Source organism: Nematolebias whitei, chromosome 12 (assembly GCF_014905685.2).
Source record: "Nematolebias whitei isolate Nwh7 chromosome 12, NemWhi1, whole genome shotgun sequence".
Lineage (NCBI taxonomy): Eukaryota > Metazoa > Chordata > Actinopteri > Cyprinodontiformes > Rivulidae > Nematolebias > Nematolebias whitei.
In genome coordinates this window covers 29,954,277-29,979,470 of record NC_056509.1, presented here as the reverse complement: position 1 = coordinate 29,979,470, position 25,194 = coordinate 29,954,277, and the positions used below count along the sequence as shown (strand labels likewise).

The window sequence follows — 25,194 nt, the reverse complement described above, 5'->3', positions numbered from 1 at the left end:
ACCTGTAGAAGGAGGTGAGGACTGAGCTTCCCAGACCAGCTCGCCTCAGCCGTCTGAGGAAGTAGAGTCTCTGATGAGCTTTCTTGATCAAGCTGGTGGTGTTGTTGCTCCAGCTGAGGTTGTCATTCATGTGTACACCCAAGTACTTGTAGCTGGAGACCACTTCCACCGCAGATCCTCTTATGTTCAGGGGGGTGTAGGTGTTTTTGTTCCTTCTGAAGTCCACAATCATCTCCTTAGTCTTCTTCACATTGATGTGAAGGTTATTCTCTCTGCACCAGCTCTCCAGGTGTTCCACCTCTTGCCTGTAGCTGGACTCATCATTGTTTGTGATGCATCCCACCACCGCTGTATCATCTGCAAACTTTACAATGTGACAGCCTGGATGGGTAGCTGCACAATCATATGTGAGCAGAGTAAACAGAAGGGGGCTCAACACACATCCCTGAGGAGAGCCAGTGCTGAGGGTTATGGTGGAGGAGGAGAGGTTGTGGATCCTCACTAACTGTGGTCTGTTTGTTAAAAAGTCTAGTACCCAGTTGCAGATGGAGGGGCTTAGTCCTAGTGTGGATAGTTTGTCCATCAGGGTTTGGGGGATCATGGAGTTGAAGGCGGATGTGAAGTCCACAAAGAGCATACGGACGTAAGAGTTTTTCTGCTCCAGGTGGTTGAGCGCAGTGTGGACCACAGAGGAGATTGCATCCTCTGTTGATCGGTTCTCACGGTATGCGTACTGATGAGGGTCCTCGTTGATGTTGATGGTTGTTTTGATGTGAGTCATGACCAGTTTTTCGAAGCATTTAGCGACTATCGGGGTGAGGGCCACTGGCCGATAGTCATTCAGACCAGTCACTGTAGAGCTTTTTGGGACTGGGATGATGGTGGCAGTCTTCAGGCAGGTGGGAACTGTCTCCAGGGTAAGTGAGGTGTTAAAGATGTCTGCCAGCACCTCACAGAGCTGATCAGCACATTCCTTCAACACTTTTCCGGGGATGTTGTCTGGGCCAGTTGCTTTGTGCGGATTAATCCTCCTGAAGGTACTCCTTACTTCTGCTGAGGTCACGCTGAGATGCTCTTCATCCGGTGGCGAGGTGAGTCTGGTGCTGGGTGGTCTGTTTGGGTCTTCAAAGCGTGCATAGAACTTGTTGAGGGCATCAGGCAGAGATGGGTCTTTGGGGCATTGTTCACTCCTTCCTTTATAATCTGTTATGCACTTAATGCCCCTCCACATGCTCCGAGGGTCTTGTGAGATGAATTGACCCTCGATCCTCTTTGCATATGTGGCCTTGGCCCTCTTAATACCAGCAACCAGCTCTTTTCTTGTCCTACTCAGCTCCTCTGAGTTTCCAGACCTGAAGGCAGTGTTCCTGGCTTCCAGCAGGGTACGCACCTCTGCATTCAGCCAAGGTTTTCTGTTTGGGTAGCTTTTAACATTTCTGATAGTGGAGACTGTGTCAGTACATGTACTAATGTAACCCAGTACTGAGGATGTGTATTGGTCAAGATCAAGCGAACCTCTATTTTCAGCAGCTTCTCTGAAAACCTGCCAGTCTGTTCGATCAAAACAATCTCTCAGTATGGGGCCACTGTCCTGGCTCCAACATTTAACTTTCTTTTGTACCGGTCTGGAGCGTCTCAGCGGGGGCATGTAAGCAGGAGCCAGGAAGATTGAGATGTGGTCTGACAGTCCTAGGTGGGGGCGGGGTTCGGCTTTGTATGCGTCATTTACGTTCGTGTAAACACGGTCCAGCGTGCGGTCTCCACGTGTCGGAATCGTCACATGCTGATTAAAGCTTGGGAGACAGTCCTTTAGATTCACGTGGTTAAAGTCTCCGGCTACAACGTAAAGAGCCTCGGGGTGTTTGTTCTGCAGCGAGCTGATGATATCATGAAGCTCCTGTAGTGATTCATTAGCATTAGCGTCCGGAGGAATGTAAACAACTGTGATAAAAGTCACTGTGAACTCTCGGGGTAGATAATGTGGCCGACATTTCACTGTTATTTGCTCCAAAGCCTTCGAGCATGAGCTATTTACAACAGTACAGTTCGTGGACCAACTTTTACTCACGTAAATGCACACTCTGCCCCCCCATGATTTCCCCGTTAGCTCGCTGCAGCGGTCCGCTCGAAAAAAAAGTCTGTCATCCAGCTGGAAGACTGAGTCCGGCGTTTCACTTGTAATCCACGTTTCCGTGAGGCAAAGCACTGCACACTTCTTCATCTCTTCTGAGGCGCCCGCTCTCAGACGAAGTAAATCCACCTTGTTGTCCAACGAGCGGACATTCGACAGAAAGAGAGACGGCATGGGGAGTTTACCGGCTTTAGCGTTAACTTGTAGCCTTACCATAAACCCGCCCGGCATCCTCTCCTCTTAAGCCGGGAGCAGCGCTTCCTCTTCTGCCCGCTGGAACGCCTCTGCTGCAGCTTCCAGGTAGATGACTTTAAGATCTGCATTCTGCCGAGCGTAGCTTTGAGTTTGTTGCCGATTTCTGCTATATTTCGTGGCAAATCCGCTCCTATTCTCATCAGTTCGGTTCGGCTATAGTTCACACGCATAAATCGCGCAGAGTCAGGCACAGAGTCAATATCAAAACTTCTAAAAACTGGGATGGTACCGGGAGCCTGTGAAGCTGCAACTGCTCTGAGCGCGGCCATCTTGGATCAAAATGACCAAAATGATCAAAATTTTATGACCAGCACCTGTAAGTAGAGCCAACATGTAAACCACAACTTGGCCTATTATCTCTCAGCTGCTCTGACACCGATTTAACGCCAGGGAGAAATATTTTTAGATAAATTAAAACAAATTTATGCCAGTCTGGTTCAAATCAGTCAGTACTCTAGTGGGAGATCTGTACTGTTTGTCAAGTCACTGTCCCAAAAACCCCCCACACTGAAAGAAGACGTTCTGGTGCCAAATCAATTGCACCATCAAAGAACCGACCAGCACAGCCCAATTCTTGAATCTTGATTGAAAGAGCGAGAACACACATAAGCCTGAAATACATTTACTGTCTTCTTTTTATTACACTTGTAGTATTTAGCAGTATTCTGACAGTACCTTCGCTGCCACTGGCGATGAAGTCTTCATTGTGCCCTCCAAAGCAGGAGTGGATGGTGTAGAAGCCCTGGGTCACACCTTGGTACTTCCTCACCAGCACCCGATCTTGAAGATCCCACAGGTGCACTCCCTTTAAAAAAAAGTTACAGAACATCAATTCCTGCTGAAGCACCACGGTTATGCTCTTTAAGAATCACATTTGCGTCACATAAATAGATATTACTGATAGTCAAAGGCTTACCTGAGTTGCTACATTTAACAAAGCTAATCTCCCGTTCTTTGAAACGGTAAAAGACATGATTGGGTGGTCCTCCTGAACTCTGTAAAAACAGGTAAAGAAGTGACAGATTATCAAATACTCACATATAAAACAGCTGATGAGGAAACCAATAATAAACAGTTCTGTAGTTTCTAAAACTACTGACGGCAAATCTTTTTTGCAAGTTCATAATTTCCAGTTAAATTGATTTTTTTGACCTTTGAGTTTAACTTTACTGAACGTAGTAGAATAAAAGAATAAACAAAGTTATATGAAAAGAAAATAAATTTAAAACAAAAGCAAGTAGAAAAAAAACAGTATATGTACACATTCAAAGGATTGGGTAGAAGTATAAACTTGTTACACTCACCCCTCTTTCATCCATATCATCATCCAATAATTAACTCTTCAGGGTAACTTGGTTATAACGTTATTTTTAAGTTAGTATTTTATATATCCATATCTATAACTAGTACAATGCCTTCATATTTGTATGCCATTATGATCAAACATCAATAATTTTTTTTAACATGTTAAAATTCGTTCTAGATCAATATACCATAATGCAGCAATAATTGATAAATTCATTAAATGTTAACATTGATAATAGCAGTAATAACAGTCATTATTTCCCATATTGATATGCAGTGATGCTCATATTCTTAAATGACGTTTTAAACTGTTTTATGTTTGGACATTTCTTGATTTCCATGCTTAAACCATTCCACAGTTTCATCCCACGTATTGATATGCAAAAACTTTTTCTTGTGGTTCTGAATTTTAAAGTTTTAAATTCACGCTTTTCCCTTAAATTATTAAGTCCTTCTTGTTTTGAGAATAGTTTTTGAATGTTTCCTGGTAAGAAATTATTTTGTGCTTTAAAACAAGATAATAGCCGTTTGTAATTCCACCATATCAACAAATTTTAGCAGCTTAGATTTTATGAATAGTGCGTTTGTATGATCCAAATAACAGACCTTATTGATTACTCCAATTGCTCTTTTTTGCAATATTATTAATGATTGTAGTGAAGTTCTGTAGTTGCTGTCCCATAACTCTGCACAATAACTCAAATGAGGTAGGACTAGGGAACAGTAAAGAATGTGGAAAGCTGTTTCCTCCAGGACATGTTGGCTTTATTTAAAATAAATAAGACCTTTTGACAGTTTACTTTGTATATATCTAATATGAGGTTTCCACCTTAAATTGGTTTTAAAAAGATACACAGGATACATACATGTTTCTGTCCGTGAGGTCCTCAAAGTTGTAGCCCCGGATACGCTGGTGGGTGTCCGAGGCCAGCACTGTCCTGCCATCGCCCAGGCACCACAGGCACTGCACTCTCACACCCTCCCAGGAATCTAACAAGTTACCATCCAGGTCCTGACAACACAGACAGCAGATCCCTCATCCCTTACTCTTGACAGGAAAACGAGAACAGACAAAAGCATAGTACGACGACTGTCATTAACAGGTGATCCGTGTTCTTTCTTTAAAATTGTCATTTCCAAGCCCCTAGCATTTGCAGAAATTGCCATTCACACAAGCTTGCTAATTCAAAAATCACAGAAACATAGATACTTTAAAAAGGTTCATGACTGGGAAAGTCTTTGAACAAGTCAAATAAACTAAAAAAATAAAAAAAGAAGAAAGAACGACCTCAATGATCCACTTACACACTGATAAAACTGCCCCCTTTGTCCTCCAGTGACAAAACGTTTGCCATCAGGATTCCAGGCCACACTTGTAAGACTGTCTTCATGGGACTGGGACATCTTGGTCCGCAGCTCCCCCGTCTGGCAAACAAGAGAATCAAAAGAGGCAGCAGGAAAAATGGCGAGAAAAAAAAAGCAAATGGGGGATGGCAAAGAGAGAGGGAAAGCAAGAAGACACATTGAGTGGGGGAGGGATGAGTGCAGGAAAGAGGAGGGAAGAGGATGGGATGGGTGAAAAGAAAAGGTCAGCGAGTACACGCAGCACATTACAGAGTATCTATAGCACTTTTCAGACTTGGGCTGAATCACATTTCACCCCTTGCCTCCACCATTTAGCCCTGTACTTCAGTTTGGTGCATTCATGCCAAGAGGTAGAGAGGGGTGTTGCAATTTTTACAGGGGACATGGAGGGAAGGGTAAACTGAAACAGATATTTCAGGGGCAAACTTCAAAATAATAGAACACAATTGTTGTCAAATGTGTGATATTTTCAATATTTTGCCTTGTTTGAATCTAATCCATCAATACAATGATCCAACATTGTATACGTCTGTAGCTGCATAATGCTGCTCTGCATATTAGCAACATGCTAGGTCTGTTCATTTCAAAGAAATCAACTACTGATGAAAAAACAAGCTCCCTGAGATGGTGTTTCATTAAGTAGTGGGACATTAACACGATCTCTAGTGAATTAAAATTACCGTATTTTCCGGTGTATAAGTCACGATTTTTTGCACAGATTAGTCAGTCTTGTGACTTATACACTGAAGCAACTTATATATGTTTTTTTCCCCATATTCATAACAATTTTTGACTGAAGCTTTTAATTTCTAAGAACTGCAACAGCGAGTCCTCCTGTGCATGCTCGTTTCACTCAGCTGGTGCAGGCGGAGGAACGCTGGAAAGCAAGCGGATCCTGTCGCAATGGGCGGATGGATGGCGACGCCCAGGTGAAATGAAGCGGTTATGACTATTAAAATTATTCTGATTCTAAAGTGCATTTATTAAGGAAAAGTTAAACTGAGACACACCTTTGCTATAATAATTATTATTGTTATTATATTATTATTGATATTGTTTATCTTATTTCTTATATATTGTATTGTTTATTAACATTTTAGGAACTTTTGTGTGAAATCTTTTTATCTTTTTATCTGTTGCTGCTGATGCACTGGAATTTCCCATCCGTGGGACAATAAAGGCGGTTTCTATTCTATTCTATTCTATTCTAACGTCGAGCAAACAAATAATTGTTTTTAAATGTTAATCTTGTTAATTTTCTAAGAACTGCAACAGTGAGTCCTCCCGTGCACACTTGCTTCACTCAGCTGGTGCAGGCGGAAGAACGCTGGAGAGCTAGCGGCTCTGGCCACGATGGATGGATGGCGCCGCCTGGACTGTTTGGACCATTAAATAAATGCACAATAAACGCGACGGGTCAGAGGTGACGCATAATCAATGTGACTTATATGTCTTTTACACTTCATGATGCTTTTTTTGACTGATGCAACTTATACGCCGGAAAATACGGTAAGAGCCAAAGTGACAGAAAAAAAATCTTATGTGGGGTAACCCCAGAAAACAGGAGTAACCCCTCAGCTACGATTAATGCTCCTGAACATAAAATCAACAGAAGGAGCTCAAAAGAGTTTTCTTTCTATAATTTTAAAATATGTTAAAGCTGTAATAACCTTTAAAAAAAATCTTCTGTGTTTTTGATTTGAACGTTTATGCTCTAACACAGTTTCCACATCATTAAATGATTGATTGGGGGTTAATGTAACCCAAAATCATCAGGGTTTTTGTAAAAATGATTTAGAAAACAAATATTCTTCTCCTTTGTTTACAACTACGGTAAATGCAATGCCATTTTACAAAACTTCTCCCGTTAAGACAAATAAAATATCTCGGTTGGTACAGCAGAAGTTGGTGCCAACTTTTACTTTAGTACTCCCTAGTGCTGAGTTTTCTCCCCCCAAAATGACTACACACGTTCTCTTTTTAACGTTCACTGAATCACATACCTGATGCGATTACTAGAACTGATACATGTTTTTGTACAAAACCTTTTAAAAATGATTCTCACAATGCAATTATTGCTTTTATGATGGATATTACAGAAACACAAACGTTAATAAGTTGAATTCAGGTGTCGTTAATGTTACCTGAACATTCCAAAGCCAGAGCTCGGAGCAATCGTCGGGTCCACAGGCGATCAGGTAGGTGTCATCAGGGCTCCAGGCCAAGTAAGAGACTCCGTATGCGTGACCCTCCAGAGTTCGAAGCAGCTTCAGTTGATGGCTCTCCTACACAATGTTAGGAAGATGATAAAAGCAACTTATTACTGAATCATTGAGAGGTAATCACAAACTTATGTTCTTTTAAGTAAATGTAGGCATTTGACATAGGCAAGAGCAAAATTAGGTGAAAAGTGGTTCTGACAAGCACTTCCTAACTAGTTTTTTCAGATGCCTGACAGCTTCATGCTACAAGAATGGAACGGTTAATAGTTTAAACTCTGACTGCTTCATAGTCTTTCGACAGATTATATGAAAAGTATAAACAAAAGAATGAGACCGAATGTTTCCACACTCACCGGATCCACTTGCCAGATTATAACAGTGGTGTCTTTGGAGCCAGTAGCTAGTTTGGTGCCGTCGTTTGAGAATTTGCAGAACCACACTTCATTACAATGTTCTGTCAGAATCTGCTGGGTGTAACAGGGGAACTGCTTCCTGTGACAAAGAAACAGATCAGAGGTTCAAATCTAAACTGTCTGCTGGTACAAGTATTTTAGATTTACTTTACTCAATAATAGCATAATGAAATATTTAGAAAATCTACAGAGAAAATCATAGAAATTGGGGAAAAAAAAAATCAAACTTACTGCAGACATTCTAGGGGTTTAGAAGATAAATAAAAGATATGATCAAATGTAAACAAGGTAAACCCCCTGTTGAAGAACATAAAATCTCAATGTGACTATAAGAACAAGTCCCTCGGTGTTTTATTTTATGATGTGAGGTCAAAAGTTACACACGAGTGGCGGCAGTATAATATTTCCGCATTGAGTCCAAAAGGCCTCACAAGAACCCAGCAGCCTGCTAGCTGCAGAACCAACCTGCTGCAAACATGATCGAGCAGAAGTGAGACTGAGTCCAGGTTATTATCCAGCTTGGTGTTATGATAAAGACAACGATCCCTCTGCAGCTCCAAGGCTTGTCGCAGCAGTGTGTGTAGTCGCCGCGGAGGCAGCATCACAGAGGGCGGCAGGTAGGCTGGAAGATTGAAAGAAAGCATACACTAGCTCACGTCAGCCCATGAAACGTGTGTTTAGTAGTGTTCCAAGTCAGGAGACATGTTAGCTCTGCAAGGTCATTATATGGAAATAGCTTCTCACTCTGTAATTTATCCAGCAGCCGGGAGCGTGAAGCTGTGCCCTTGCCCTCCCACTCTGCCTTGGCCCTAAGATCCTCGGCATGACTACACATCAGGTACCTGCCAGAAGACACAAGAACACCGTTTAAGTAAAACAAAACTCATATATATGCATATACTGTATACAAGTCCTCATTAACCATGGAGGTGAACAGAAACATAATGTTTCTAACAACTTGAATTCAAATTAAAAGCAAAAAAACACTGTAAAAACCTTCTGTTGACTCTAAAAAAGCGTCTTCAGTATGATTTGGCATAAATGCCCAAGTCAAGAATATGTTATATTCTTTGACTAACATTAATATCAAATTATACTAAATATTAACTGGACATTGCACCAGGGGCACCCGGAGCTGATCACCACTCCTGTTTTCTCTTCAAACTGGTCACTAAAATGCCCTAGATGAGGCTTTCTATTGTGGCCTAGCTAAAAATATAAACCTGACCTATTTTTGACAAAAACCTGTTTGAGCAGCACATCGTGATCTGAGCCCAACAATGTGTCAGACAGAAAGCATTTAAGACTCAGTCAAAACACTTGGAAAATTAAAAATATACACAAGAAAGAGAAAAAGCCCTGCAGGAGGAAACGACTCCAAACATTAGAATCTATGGGTGTTTCTGTAAATCTAAAGAGCTATTTGAAAACATAACAGCAACGGAGCAAAGTCACATTTACACGATCTAAACCTGTAGCTCTTGAGCCAGGTCTCATGTAGCTTCAACACATCACGTGAGAACAATCAATGTCAACATTTGAGCAAACCACTAATAGCAGCAAATGCATGCGGCTCTATGATTTAATGCGCACACTGAGAAACAGAAATACTTTCCTTTTTATTGAGAACTGGATAGAATAAAACCGTCGACATATTACACTATCCCGGCCTAAATGAACTATCTCTGACATTATGATAAGAGCTTCTATGACAGAGTTGTCTTGTTACCAAAATAACATTTATTTAATAAATGTTTCCGATTTGGCACAAGTAGATCAAGCTGCTAAGCATCAAATGGACTTCCTTTTTATAAATAGCTTACTGTGGTTGGTGAGAAGTATTATTTATAGTCAAAGAAGTATCTAAGACTTTGACAGTTTGTATTTGTGTCAACGGGGTCAATGATCTGACGACTGCCATGAAACCAGTGCTAATAACAAAAAGTACCCGCTGAGTACGTGGATGCGATCTGTGTTGTATTTGAGTGGCGTCAGCTCTCCTCTGAGAACCTGCAAAGCCTCCAGCACTTTGCCGTCCTCCAGATACTCCAAGTACTTCTGTTGCAGCAGTAAGAACTTCATACGCTGGGAGGGAGAAAAAGAGACAAAGAAGATATTTTATCAAATCCAAACCCAACATCGAAGGATGAAAGATTGATGAAAAGCTTTGACAGTCTGGAGATTTCAAACGCTGACGTAACAACTGACCTGTACAACTTCAATATGAAATCATATTTAAAAGCAGTTGCTAAATACTAATCTACAACATGAGACACATTCTGGTACACAGCAGTACATATGCCACTGTTTGCAATAACAAAACATTAAACCATTAGAATTTCATTGTTCTCACTCGGATAATATTTTAGATGTGCTCAAAGGAATATCATCATCCTTGGATTTATTCTTTAATGCTGACAACAACAAGAGACTGTTTACTGATCACGCGAGTCAGCAGTGACATCTGTGGCAATAAATGCCCGCCTTATCTCGGGGATGCAGCACAGCACACCCTGACAAGCGATGCAAGCGGAGTTAAAACAACCACGCATAAATTCAAGACAACATCCACCCACACCCTGTACTCCTACAAAGACCGTGCAGAAATCAACACATCCCTGAACGCTTCAGCTACACTGTGATACACCACGATTGCATTTGTGGAACGTGTAAATGTCCAACAAGAACGGCTGTTAGCTAATGGTGGCGGTGACACAAACGCAGTCTCAAAGCCATTACACAAGTAAAGCAAACCATGCATGTTCAATAAACCTTCTCTGGGATCTGTGTATGACAGAGCAGTGGACTGAACAGATTCCAAACTAAAACAATACAAAACTTTGTTATAATGACTAGGCCTGTCACCACAACAAATTTTGCTGGGCGATTGTCTCAGAAATTATTGCGATAAACGGTAATATTGTTTGAAATTTGACAATGATTAGTAATTATTGTCGAATTTAAGAAGAAATTTGGTAAATTTTTGTGTAGTGCAGCGGATATGGATTATTGAGCATGGACCTTTTTGATTTTGTGTAGTACCTTTTCTGAACACTGGATGGCAGTATAAGACTGTTTGAACCGAAGGATGGAGAGTGAGGGAGCGAGAAGCGTGTCTCTAAGAAAAATGGGAGGGAGGCCCCTTGACGTGACATGGGCGGTCTCTCGTTCCTGTTTTTTGGTTCTCAAAATGGCGGATGCTCGGTGTGGTTTGAGCTCTTTAGCATAGCATTTTTCACACAAAGCTTTTAATAAAAAAAAAAATAATAATCAGTAAACAAGTTCTCAGCTTCTTTTTGCAGAGAATAACTTTTTACGCAAAGGCACGAGTTTCAACCGAGAATTTTGGAGCTTCGACAAGACAGAGGCACCCTCCCCACATCGGCCTGTTTAGCTTAGCTTGTAGCTTAGCTTCTCAACTTAGCTGCTTTTAACTAAGGGGTTTTTAACTAGTTTTACCTTAATTTTGGGAAATCGGCTGATACTTGCACGAGGAACCGATTTCAATTTTTTTTAGCTTTAACAACAATTGTCAGAACTTCCTTTATATTTCAGAGCACTACCTCATGGCCAGTTAAACAAGTTAATAATTTTCATTTATCATGCCATTAATTGATTTATTGTTTATCGCGACAGGCCTAATAATTATATAAATCTACTTACTAGTGAAGAATTCATTCACTCACTCAACTTTTATTTATACAGGCTAGCCTCATTAAGCCATGGGGACTCATTTACAAGAGGGACCTGTTCCTAACAGTAGACAATGACAACAATAAACTACAGTAAAAAAAAAAAATTATAATACACATAATAATACACATAATAATAAAACAAAACTTTGAGTGAAGTATATTTAATACTTAGAATAAAAACTACCAACCAGAAGAAAATGTCAGTCAAATAATTATTCTGCTTAAAAAGACATTTACATACTTGTTCCCTAAACCTGCTCTGCACTTCATTTCTGACTCAGCTGTTTCTGGGGTTTGATCTAGAACATTTCAGACGTTAATTTTCCCCCAACAGGGACCGGCTTTATAATACGGTCCTTTCTGGAAGCCCCAGCTGTGTCTGCTGGCTGGCTGTCGTTCAGTTCAGAGCAAAGGGAGCTTACCACAATAGCATTTGGAGAATGCATCAGTGTTCGGAGTTCATTCAGATCGTTCTCAGCCTGATCCAAAACAAAGAGATCATGATGGAGGGGAGAGACAGAGGGAGAGAAATGGTGAGCTCAGCAGGTTCCATGACATAGACAAGAAAAATATATATGATCAACAGTAGGAAGTAAACAGCTTTAATTTGTTGTTAAAAAGGGGGAGCTTTTACTATAAAGCTGATGCTTTTGTTTACAATATTGTAATCCATTACACAATCAAACTTTTTTTTTAATATCAACAAACTTTAGGCTACATTTGACAAACTGCAGGTAAAATACATTTTAGGAATCACAAATAAAAGGTAACCAAGCTGCTTGTGAAGTTCTGATTAGTTAGGAGAACAAACCTAGTCTCCCACACGCAGATATTTACAACCTCTTGGCACACGCTGGCAGTACATTTTTTAGCCCTGACTTCAGAATTAGGTTCATGATTTCAGAAAAGTTGTTTTTAATAAGGTCTGCAGTTGTGTTTGCCTAAGCTCTGTTTGTTTGTGTACAGTTTTGTACTTGGAAAAGGCTTACAAAGCAAAGTCTGACGATGCACAAGAAAGAAATAAAACAATAGCACAATAAATTCTTTTAAACTATTAGAACGTGCTGATATGAACTTTAAGAGGTTTCACATCATCCGTGAACAAACAGTAAAAAGATCAAACGCACAGTAGCACTGTTTCTAGTTACAAACCATTTATCAGTCTATAAATGATGTAACTGAAGCAGAAAGTTAATAAATTAAAGAATTTACTTATACGCTGCATTCAACAATGTACAATAAGATGATTTGGTTTGGTTTAATAAAATAAAAGCACCCACTGAGTTCCATGCCAGAGTTTAAGACTAAAACCATTTTATGATGAGAAGGGTTGATGTTTTGGCTAAAGTTTTAAAACTTTAGCCAAAACCGGACGGTCTTCCGATAGATTTATACAAAACTTTTAAAGACAAACTCTTGACCCCACTGTTAGAGATGTTTAAAGAAATTTTCCACACAAACCATCTTCCTCCTTCAATGAATGCTGCCATGATTACTTTTTTGCCGAAGCCAGGCACATCTCCAAATAAATGTGAAAATTTTAGGCCGATTAGTTTACTAAATTCAGATCTGAAAATAATCTCCAAGATGTTAGCATGACGTTTACAAAAGGTTTTACCAAATACAATTGACCATGATCAAAATGGATTTGTTATGGGGAGGCAAGGCTTTCATAATGTGAGGAGAGTATTAAATATAATTCATTATAACAAAGGCACATCAGACTCAGCTCTCTTATCACTAGACGCTGAAAAGGCGTTCGATAGGGTTCACTGGTCATATCTTTTTCAAGTTCTGGAAAAATTTGAATGTGGAAATAATTTTGTAAAATGGATTAAAATATTATACAATAATCCCTCAGCAGAAATGATAACTAATAGAAATATATCTAAACCAATAAATATCAGAAGGGGCTGCAGACAGGGTTGTCCATTATCTCCTTGGCTGTTCACCCTGGCAATAGAGCCATTTGCTATTGCAGTACGCGCACACACCCCCATCTTAGTGGAATCATCGTTGGACATACAGAACACAGGATTTCCCTGTTCGCAGATGACGTGATCTTATTCATATCAAAATTAAGCAGATCAATACCAATTATTTTGGAAATAATTAAATTATTTAGTGAGACATCGGGCTATAAAATCAATAAAAACAAGTCTTCTATTCTGTTATTAAATTCAAATGAGAGTTAGCCCAACCTCAGATATAACACAATTTAAGATGGTGACGGAATTTAAATATCTGGGAATTCATATTTCCCCAGAACTTAAACAAGTAGTTGAGACCAATTATAAATCCATAATGAACGAAGTTGATAATTCATTTGAAAGATGGATGTCACTGCCAATATCTATGATGGGAAGAATAAATATAATAAAAATGAATGTATTACCAAAGTTGCTTTATATATTTCAGAACATTGCCCTCCCACCTCCTCCTGAATTTTTCTCGCAAATAAAGAGGAAGATGATACATTTCATATGGAACAATAGGAAGTCAAGACTTCGTTTGTCCCTGCTATACCTTCCTTATGATCGTGGAGGATTGAAGTGTCCAAATTTTCATCTATACTATTGTGCTGTGCAGTTGAGGTCTATGATGTTTTATTACACTAATCATTCTCCACATTGGACTGATATGGAAACTCATGGATTAAAATTGATCCTCCCCTCATATTTATATTCAAATTCAATAACTAAACTGCTAAAACAGACTGAGAACCCATTTCTTAAAAATATGATAAGGGTATGGAGAGACGTAAAGAAACTTTTAAATGAACCAATTTGTTTATCTCAGTTTAGTCCAGTGTGGGGTAATCAATTATTTATACCAGGTAGAGCCGATGCAACTTTTAAACTGTGGAAAGATAAAGGACTCCAAACAATTCATAATTTTTATTTACCAGACTCAGACATACTGATGAGCTTTCAGGATCTACAAAATAAGTTTTACTTAGATAAGAAACACTTTTTTAAATATCTTCAACTCAGAAACTTCATAAAAATGAGTCAAAATAATGAGCTGACGAAGCCTGCCAAATCAACTTTAGAAAAAATGTTGACAAAAGACAGTTTGAAAAAAGGTAATATATCTGAGTTTTACCATTCATTAATGTTGCATGTTTCTGAAGGATCTCACGACAGACTTAAGGCTTGGAAGAAAGATTTATTGTTAGAGTTATCTGAGGAAGATTGGCAAGCAGCATGTACTCTGGCTCACACTAGCTCTATCAATACAGGTCTTAAAATGATCCAATTCAAATGGTTAATGCGGGTTTACATAACACCAGTAGATCTTAACAGGTTTAACAGGGAGATACCTGATGTATGTTCAAAATGTACAGAAGACAAAGGGACTCTGGCTCACTGTATGTGGTACTGTAGAAAAATTATGTTGTTTTGGAAAGAGATAAAGGATATAATTGAGGAAATCATCTCCAAACCAATAATACTGGATCCCAAGCTGTTTTTATTTGGACTGTACCCAGAAAAACATCATTACACTAAAAATGAACGGATATTTATTAACTTGAGTTTGCTTAATGGGAAAAGATGTATATCGTTGTTTTGGAAAAAGACTCATGGACCGACTGCCAACCAATGGATCCGACAGATGTTATCTGCTCTACCTCTGGAAAAGATTTCATATGTATTAAAGGGAAAACAGGACTTGTTTGAGTGTGTCTGGAACCCCTTCATTAGGTATGTTAAGGACTTAAACATGTCAGAAGATAGTACAAGCGAATGAAAGAGGTGTGCACTGCAGTTTCTAAATTAAACAAATTCTCTTAAGATATACGCGTATACATTGTTGTATTGACACCTTGATATGGAGAAGATATATGGAGTTTGAAATAGGTTGCAATATGATTAGAATCTTGTGAGGGGCACTTTTTTTTTTTTTTTTGGCTTTTAGTATTTTGGTTTAGATACATTGCTGTATTAATTTTGTAGAATGTTAGAGTTGTGTTTGTTAAACCTGATAAAATTCAATAAAGATATTTTGGCAAAAAAAAGTTTTAAAATGACATTATGAGCAATCTCATGGAAAAACGAGAGACACAGCAAGATGTGTCAGTGCTGGGAGTATTTGTTGTGAATTTATTTTAGCATATTATCATTATCACATCAAATTTTATTGTAAATGTTTCTATTATTGCCATTTGTGAGCGTTGGCCAATGACAGTTAGTAGTAACAGCCATCTTGAATTCGACTGATTCTAAAAGTAAAGTTGAGTAGACGTACATCCAAGGATTACTTTTTGGAAGTTTGATTAAATTCCACTCTGTGGTTCATGAAATATTTTGCTAACAGACCGACAGTGCTGACTCTTAAAGTTTGAAGAAAAGATGTTGTGCAACAATACCTGGTGTTATATGCTGAGCTACTTCTACACTAATATTTAGTACAATATCTGTACAGTTGGCCGAGTTATAGCCATTTTTGTAGTTCTTAAATGTCAGTTGCCTGTGGCATCCATGTAAATGTATACCCTATGCTTACTTTCTGCCCGTTTCATTAAAATTTGTCCAAGGGTTCAAGAGATGGCAGCACGGTGGTGCAACTGGTAGAGCTGTCGCCTCTCAGCGAAAAGGTCGCCAGATTGAATGGTTGTTTGTCTCATTTGTCTCTATGTGTCCCTGTGATGGACTGGAGCCCTGTCCAGGGTGTCCCCCGCCTCTCGCAGAGCGATAGCTGCACATGGGCACCAGTGACTCCCATGACCCGAAAAGGAAGAAGCAGGTAAAGATAATGGATGGATGAGCTCAGGGGATATTTTGGCGACAGACAGGTGCCCACACACATAAAAAACAGAACACCTTCTCCTTTCAACTGCAGGCAATAAAAAAAATTACAAAATAAAATAAAAATCTCAGTCTAATTCTGCATTTATGTCAAATCAACCCAACCTTGTCCCACTCCCCCTCCATGACATGGTTGCGGAACTTGGAAGCCGAGGGGTGCTCCAGTCTGCAGCCTGACTCCTGCATCAGCAGGTCCACTGTCTGACTGCACACACACACACAGGGAAGAGAAGAGAGGCAGACAAAGTTATGATGATGTAAACACACAACGACATAGAAAACAAAAAGAAGTGGACGACGAAAATTAAGCACAAACGTGGTCTTCTAGCTCTCAGAAATCAATATGTAATCAAAACTCCCAAGTCATAAACATCAGTACCGGTACATGATGAAACAATGTAGCATTTCAGGAGAAACTAGAAAAATCATTGAGGACCTTTGATTGTGTATTAAAACATAAAAAAATAGGTGATCCGTACACTCATTGTAGAAACGGGGGACTCTGTGGTATTAGTGTTAAATGCGAACAAGTGAAAGACAGCCTCCTGCTTATGAAGGAAACTAACTCAGAGCAGCTGTGTCATGACCAGAGCATGATTTGTGGACAGTAGGAAGCTCATTAACAGGAGACGAGCTTTCTCCGCAGTTGACATCATCATCCTTTCAGCCTGTCAACCATGAACCATTACCATCTGTCCAAACACCAACTCTTGGCTGAATTCGCCATAAAACGCGTCTGCTGAGACGTCCGTGCAAGATAATGAAAATGAGCAGGCGAGAAAAAACAAACAAAAAAAAGGAGGTGGGGGGCGTAGGATGGATGACACCTTCAGCATAATGACATCATCCTCAGGTATCAATAAAGTGGCGCAGCAGCTCTGTGTTGAGCCTCTCATCCAGCTGACTGCTACACTGATCTCTCTTGCATTTCCCAAGCTGAAATCTAGGGGCTCTGTTTCATAGCAGGCGGTGTCATGTATTCCCACCCCCACTGATTGTGTACTGCACGTTGGTTCGTTTTATATAAAAAGTCTTGGAATGACTGCACGCTCGCGCAGCTCGACATCAAAGATCAACACAAAGCAGAGCTATAAACCAGCGACCACAACAGCCACTTTGAAACATATGAACATGCGTAGATATAATGGAACCCCCCCCCTTTACCACCACCACCAGTGCTATAATTAGATTCAAGCACTGGGTTTCCTTCTAAAACAGCAGAGCGCATTCCTACAGCAGTCATAAAACCATCTGATTCTGCTTATTCCTGGAACAAATGTGGACTACAGTACCAGCTTTATCTAAATAAATACATGGACGTCACAGGCTATGACTGGTGACACATTGCCATGACACACAGATACAAAAAATAAACCTTTCAAGAATGACAGGAAAAATCAGGTGATGGTTTAAACAGCTTCACAAAATGGTAGATATAAAAACAAGTGCAAGAGGAAGAAACTTTAAAAAAAAACACAGATTTTGTCATTACAGGCTCATTTATATCTCCTTAAAAACCAGTCTGAAAGGAGAAAATAACCATTATCCTGCTCCTGCAGTCAAGCTGGGAAACAAAGATAACCGAGACTCGTTATAGCAAAAGCCAGAAAATCTACGTCGATACAATAAACTCATTTTTACCGCAGTTTTTTTTTTTTTTGCGCAACAGCAGCCTCTGAACCGCAAAAAAAAAAAAAAAAAAGGTGCTCGGCTACCTCGATAATCCTGCCTGAGCACTCCATTTTAGACACCACAGCAGGTTCATTCGGTACAAAACCAATAAGATCACGACAAACAGTAAAAAGAAATGAAAAATAAAAAAGTTAACGAATGGATGAATAAGCGCCGCTAACTGCTGGGTGATGTAATGGCTTTCATCCAGTGCGAAATTCGTCTCTTTTGTTTGCACAGTTATGGCGTACCTGACACGACCACAGTTTGGGATAAAATATGTGCAAGAAGCCCAACAATAGTGTGCACTTCATGTTTGTGTGAAGGTTTGATGTCAGGACTCGACACATCAGCGCAGCCTGTTATTGTGCAAGATGGACCCCTTCTTTCTACCAACTGCCGAGCTCGCAGGCTAACTTGCTGCCCCATCCCCCCATGTTTGTGTCTGTCAAGCGCTAATAGCGCCCTGACTACATGCAAAAAAAATGGCTCTTTCGCACGACATGGCCATGATATAAATGACAGTTTATATTTTTAGAGCGAACGTTAAACGCTCGTGGGAGTTTTGCCTCGACTGACATGCCGGATAAAACTTACTTTAGCCCCAGTCCGTGGAGATGTTGCCCTATTAATCGTATGACATCTTCCTCCGCCTGCGATAGTCGTTTCTTCTTCTTCAGCGAGCCGACCTCCGAGCTCGAAGTCCCCGAACAGGGCCCGACTGAAGAGCCGTTACTGGTACCGACGCCGTTACTGTTGTCTGTGTTGGACAAGAGCCCATTGGCGTGGGCTCCTCCGCCGCCACCGGCCGAGGAAGACTCCCCGTTTTGTGCGCTGTTTAGGCAGGAAAGCTCCGATGATTCTTGTCCCTGTCCTGCCCCGTTCGACTGCATGCTGCTGCTGAGGTTGTTCACAAGACTTCGGTTAAAGTGGATAGTCGAGGTGGTTTGAGAGTGTGCGGCAAGTCCCAGGACAACACTAGAGAGGCCTGTTACAACTGCTGAAGCCCCGGGCTCTCCTGCTCCCTCCGCCGCCGAGGCTCGGTGCTTCTTCCGCGGGGGCGGCGACGCTCCGCCGGTGTCCGAGTCGGAGGAGGAGGAAGGGGAGGCCAGTGTTTCCTCACCGAGAGCGGCCGTGGTTAGAAGCCGGCGGAGCTCCGGGTGGGAAATGAAGGTTACGCTTCCAGACTTGAAGGCCTCGTTGTCGGGCAGCGAGCGTACTGTCAGTTAGCCCGTTTTTGTTGATGTTTCTCCACAAACAGCTGCAACTCTAATGGAGTCCCGACGCTCTGACGTAACCGGACATTCCTACACTAGCAGGCTTCCGGGTAGAATTAGAATAACTATCCGACTACTGACCTACTAACGTTACACTAAACTTATTTATTTTATTCAAGCTTTTAATTTATCCGTAACGTATAAAATAATTTATTGCAATGTGGACGTTTTGGGTAATAACAAATTTAAATACAACTAATATGTACAAAACATAGTTGACTGTTTCAAACGATTTACAATTTGACATATAATTTTAATGTAATATAACTTGTTAAAAAATTGCATTTACATATATATAAGAAGATGAAGCTGGTTAGTAAAATTTTACTATGCAAACAATTTAAGTCGCCCCAAGTTTCTTTATATTTTGCTTTTATGAACATAGGCGGATCTAGGATTTTTTTTAGGGTGGCAAAAGTGTGGCACCAGGTTCCCGAAGGGGGCAAAATTCAATGTTGCATGAAAGTACTACTTTTTAATTCAAATTTATGCATTCATACAATTTGTTAATAACTAAAAATCGATCAACCTTCTTTATTCTAAACTGGAAAACATTAAATTCTAAACTTTAAGCTGCACGAGAGGCTCTGTTGTGCAAAGTTAGATTCACGTGCAGATTCAACTCACTACCCTCCCAAAGAAGTGTTAATAGGGTCATAGGCCCAGTTTAAATGTGAACAATCTCTTGAAAAGTTACACATTTCTTTATGTTGATTGTTAAAATGTTACACGTTCACACGTTAATGCTGTGATCACAATCCCAGTTTAGACTGGACTGCAGAAGATGTTGAACTCACTGTAGTTTCCCTGCCAGCTCACTAGCAGGTGCTGTGATTTTTGCATTTCAATAATGCACAAAAAGACTTGTCTCAAGCATGAGATCTATTACATACATATATACATATTCCATCAATTGCAAATATTTGAATAACTCAAGAAAGTGAAAACATTTATTTCCATTGTGGTCCAATCTAAAAACATTTAGGAAATGTAGATTAGATCTATAGTGCACCTGTCTGAACACTTCAACTTTTAGATAAATTGTTTTGTCCAATGAAACGATGCCAAGAATTTAGTAAAACTTCCACTGTAAGACACTATTTAAAATGTTTCTGAGCCAGATACCGGTAATCTGATTGCTGTAGTGTAGACAAACCGCCCAAATGTAAAAGAACTGTTCTGATTTTGCATTGTGTAAACTGTTTGTTTGTCTGGCTCACAAGAGAGAGGGTTTATTCACATGCACAACTTGTCACAAACACACAATTTGTTCAACCTTCTTTCGTTAAATATGTAAAAAAAATAAAAATAAAATACCCACCAAAAAATTTTTTTTTTAAAAAGAAAAAAAAAAAAAAAAATGAAAACACAGCTTGGTACATTAAACTGTATTTGAGCCTCAACAAAGAGGAATTAACAGAAAACTCTGAATATATTAAAAGGTCATCTGAAGGATGATGTATTTCTCAGGGTCACATGCCAGGATTTTGGTGTCTTTTTTTTATTATTTCTTCAAAAATATGATTTTTAAATATTCTTATCTTCTGTTTGTTGGTTATATCTAACACTTCTTTTATTCTTCCACTTGTCCACTTTGCTCATTATTTAAGCAAACAGTAGAAAATATGCTGCCATGAACAAAGATTTGCAAATGACCGTATTTTGTTTTTAGGTACGTTTTTCTAAATCCTTCAGATTTTCTTGTGTCCAGCCCTAAAAGGCTCAAAAAGTTTGTGATTTAGGGGTGAAAATAAAAGCTGGCATGCAGTAAGTTTTTTCAACATAATAAAAACGCAAATCACATGACTGGAAAAAGGACACAAGAGTCAAACCAGTCAAACCAACTGGGTCATAAATTTTTTATTACACTTTAACACAAGAAGACTACTGAGAAAAATAATAATCATTGTTAATCTTTGTATTCACCTTTTAATAAACACATTTTTTAAGCCTGACAATGTTGTTAGACCTATAAAGATGTGACACAAATGTCAGCACCATCTTGTGCAGATGGTTGTTTATATATCGTTCTCTTAATCTGGAATATGAAGCAAATCTGTATTAGTGTCATAATTATTACTGAGGAGATTATTCAGTTAATCTAAGTGATCAAGAAGGTAATTTAAAAAGACATTAAGCATCAAGCCTAAAATTCAGGTTGTGAGAAAAAGTCCTGTTAATACACTGCCTGCCAGCACACACACAAAAAAAAACAATGTTCAGGTTTCATTTATTTAGATTAGTGGTACAGACTTCATTCAGTTCAAGTCTATTAAGAAAGAAAACTTTACAAGAAGACAGTGATGCTGCCATATGTCAGAAAATCAATCGTCGATGATCAAATAACACGTTATTAGCTGGGTCCAAAAAAAATCTTCATTTGAGTTATTAGTTTAATCATTCACAGATGAGGGCAAAATACAAACAATATTATTTGATTAATTAAACCTCTTAATGTCCTGATGCATGTTCAGTAATCCAGGTAGAAAAATCTGGCAAAGTCAGGTCCTCTGGATAGATTCTTTGTTGAAATGTTTCATCTTTTATCCAAAAGACTTCTTCAGTCTGAGGTCCTGCAACAAACTCAGTCTTATTTATTACTATTACTTATTTTTTATTTATTACTTTATTTATTACTTATCTCAGTCCACCCGTTTAATGATGGACGGGTTCTCTTCACAAAGATGGCTTCCTTCACTTCTCTCTCAAACCATCGTGGATGTGAACATCTTCATTCCTGAAAAGTGACAGCTGGCCTGGAGATCAGTGTAAACCACAGAGTTCTGGCCTGATGATGTTGCTCTCCTGTGCTGGGTCATCCTTTTGGTCAGTGGCTGTTTAGTTTCCCCGATGTAAGACTGATCACTATGGAGGGTGGAATGTGACAAAATTAAATAAATAAATACATAATTCAAGTAAATTCAATTCAGTTTATTTATATAGTGCCAAGTCACAACAGAAGTCATCTTAGGGCACTGTACAGAAACATTCATATATATATATATATAAAAGTAAGTTAATAACATTAATTATTATTCATATTAGTCATCTGTATTCATTCATACCCATCTACTTACTACAGATTCATGTTCGAACTGTTGTTCAATATACCGTATTATTTTACATTATGTGTGTTTAGTGTATATCTTGAATCCTTATATACTGTTTCTTTTTGTACTTTATATTTTTGCTATATTTGGGTGTAACTGGGAACTTCCATCCATCCATTATCTTTGGCTTGTTCTGAAGTCGGATCGCGAGGGCAGCAGCTTGAGCAGGGAGGCCCAGACATCTCTTTTCAAAGCCACCTCTTCTAGCTCTCCTGAGAGGGCCCCAAGGCGTTCCAAGGCCTACCGAGATTTAGTCTCTCCAGCGTGTCCTGGGTCTTCCCCGGGGTCTCCTCCCAGTCAGACATGCTCCAAGCACCTCCCTAGGGAGGCGCCCAGGAAGCATCCTTACCAGATGCCCGAACCACCTTGGCTCCTTTCAGTTTGGAGGAACAGTAGTTCTACTCCAACTCATTTCAACCGCCTGTATCCGCGATCTCATTCTTTCGGTCACTACCCATAGCATGTGACCATAGGTGAAGGTAGGAATGTAGATCGACTGGTAAACAGAGAGCTTCGTTATACATCTCAGCTCCATCTTCACCACAACAGACCGGTACAGAGTCTGCAATATTGCAAATGCTGCACAAATTCGTCTGTCAGTCTCATGCTCCATTCTGCCTGCATTCATGAACAAAACCCCATGATACTTGAACTCCTCCACTTGAGGCAAAACCTCGCCCGTGACCCGAAGAGAGCAATCCACCCTTTTCCGGCTGAGAACCTCATATTTGGAGGTGCTGATTCTCATCCCAACTGCTTCACACTCGGCTGCGAACCGCTCCAGTGAGAGCTGAAGGTCACGGCACGATGACATCAACAGGAGACCACATCATCTGCAAAGAGCACAGATGGAATCCTGAGGCCACCGATTCAGAAACCCTCTGACCCCTGGCTGCACCGAAAATTTCTGTCTATAAATGTTATGAACAGAATTGGTGACAACAAGCAGCCCTGGTGGAAACCAACTCCCACCCTGAAGGGGTCCGACTTACTACCGACAATGCGAACCAAACTCTTTCAAAGCTTGCATAGAGACTGAATAGCCCATAACAACGGGCCCCAAATCCCTTACTCACCGAGTACCCCCCACAGTATACCCTGAGGAACACAGTCGAAAGCCTTCTTCAAGTCCACAAAGCACATGTAGACTGAATGGGCAAACTCCCATGACCCCTCAAGGACCCTAGTGAAGGTAAAGATCTGATATAGTGTTCCATGGCCAGGATGGAACTTGCGTTGTTCTTCCTGGATCTGAGGTTCGACCATTGATTGGAATCGCTTCTCCAGTACCCCTGAATAGACCTTACCAGGGAGGCTAAGGAGTGATGCCCCTATAAGTGGAGCACACCCTCCGGTCCCCATTTTTGAAGAAGGGAACTACCACCCCAGTCTGCCAATCCAGTGGCACTTCCCCCGATGTCACGCAAAGTTGCAAAGACGTGTCAACCAAGACAGCCCCACTACATCCAAGGCCTTAAGAAAATCAGGGCGAATATCATCCACCCCCGGAGCCCTGCCGCTGCAGAGCATTTTAACTACCTTGTTGACTTCAGCCACGGTTATTGACAGACCAACCCTGAAGTCCCCCGGCTCAGCGTCCTCCATGGAAGACGTGCCAGTGGGATTGAGAAGATCTGAGAAGTATTCCTTCCACCTCCTGATGACATCACTGGTTGAGGTCAACAGCACCCCACCTTCACTGAACAGTGTTCGTAAAGAGCTGCTTTCCCCTCCTCAGCCGCCTGATGGTTTGCCAGAATCTCCTCGGAGCCGACCAAGAGTCTTTATCCAAGGTCTTACTGAACTCCTCTCACATCTGAGCTTTTGCCTCATCAACAGCCAAGGCTGTGGACCGCTTGGCCCTCCGGTACTCCTCAGCTGCCTCCAGAGTCCCACCAGCCAACAAGGCTCAATAGGACTCCTTCTTTAGCTTGACAGCCTCCCTAACCCGGGGTGTCCACCACTGAGTTCATGGACGACCACCGCGAGAAGCACCAACAACCTTGCAGCCACAGCTCAAGGCAGGCACTTCAACAATTGAGTCGTGGAACATGGTCCACTCAGACTCAATGTCCCCCGCCTCAGCTGGGATGCTGTTAAAGCTCTCCTGGAAGTGTGAGTTTAAGATCTTTCTGACTGGTTCTTCTGCCAGGCATTCCCAGCAAACCCTCACTACACATTTGGGTCTACCGGGTCTGTCCGGCATCTTCCCCCGCCATCTGATTCAACTCACTACCAGGTGGTGATCAGTTGACAGTTCAGCTCCTCTCTTCACCAGTGTCCAAAAACAAGGCCGCAAATCAGATGACATGACTACAAAGTCGATCATAGATCTTCGACCTAGGGTATCCTGGTGCCAAGTGCACTTATGGACACCCTTATGTTCGAACATGGTGTTCGTGATGGACAAACCATGACTAGCACAGAAGTCCAACAACAAAACACCACTCGGGTTCAGATCAGAGAGGTTGTTCCTCCCATTCATGCCCCTCCAGGTCACAATGTCATTACCCACGTGGGCATTGAATTCCCCCAGCAGAATAAAAGAGTCCCCAGCTGGCGCACCTTCCAGCAACCCCACCAAGGACTCCCAAGAAGGCCGAATGCTCCAAACTACCGTTCAGCACATAGGCACAAACAACAGTCAGAGGCTGTCCCCCCATCCGAAGGTGCAGGGAAGCCACCCTCTCATCTACCAGGGAAAACTCCAACATACAGGCACCAAGTCGGGGGGCTATGGGTAGATCCACACCAGCTGGGTGCCTCTCACTATGGGCAACTCCAGAGTGAAATAAGGTCCAGCCCCTCTCAAGGAGATCGGTTCCAGAGCTCATGCTGCGTGTCGAGGTGAGCCCAACTATGTCTAGTCAGTACCTCTCAACCTCAGCACAAGCTCAGGCTCCTTCTCCGCCAGAGAGGTTATGTTCCATGTCTCAAGAGCC

At 40.8% G+C, this 25,194-nt stretch overlaps 1 protein-coding gene across 1 annotated transcript in view; it reads right to left on the bottom strand.

Annotated features, from left to right (window-relative positions):
- The window catches only part of LOC119418514 (WD repeat-containing protein 26), a 368,230-nt gene extending 349,063 nt beyond the window's left edge, over nucleotides 1-19,167 (bottom strand). Inside the window, exons 1-12 of the mRNA XM_037685820.1 lie at nucleotides 18,463-19,167; nucleotides 16,300-16,399; nucleotides 11,809-11,865; nucleotides 9,640-9,776; nucleotides 8,436-8,533; nucleotides 8,157-8,313; nucleotides 7,632-7,770; nucleotides 7,201-7,341; nucleotides 4,997-5,116; nucleotides 4,558-4,703; nucleotides 3,303-3,381; nucleotides 3,062-3,191 (exon numbers count right to left, since the gene is read on the bottom strand). Coding sequence (XP_037541748.1) covers nucleotides 3,062-3,191; nucleotides 3,303-3,381; nucleotides 4,558-4,703; nucleotides 4,997-5,116; nucleotides 7,201-7,341; nucleotides 7,632-7,770; nucleotides 8,157-8,313; nucleotides 8,436-8,533; nucleotides 9,640-9,776; nucleotides 11,809-11,865; nucleotides 16,300-16,399; nucleotides 18,463-18,758 — 1,600 coding nt within the window. The 5' untranslated portion in view covers nucleotides 18,759-19,167. The remainder of the gene's footprint in view (nucleotides 1-3,061; nucleotides 3,192-3,302; nucleotides 3,382-4,557; nucleotides 4,704-4,996; nucleotides 5,117-7,200; nucleotides 7,342-7,631; nucleotides 7,771-8,156; nucleotides 8,314-8,435; nucleotides 8,534-9,639; nucleotides 9,777-11,808; nucleotides 11,866-16,299; nucleotides 16,400-18,462) is intronic.
- Between the last annotated feature and the right edge of the window lie 6,027 nt (nucleotides 19,168-25,194).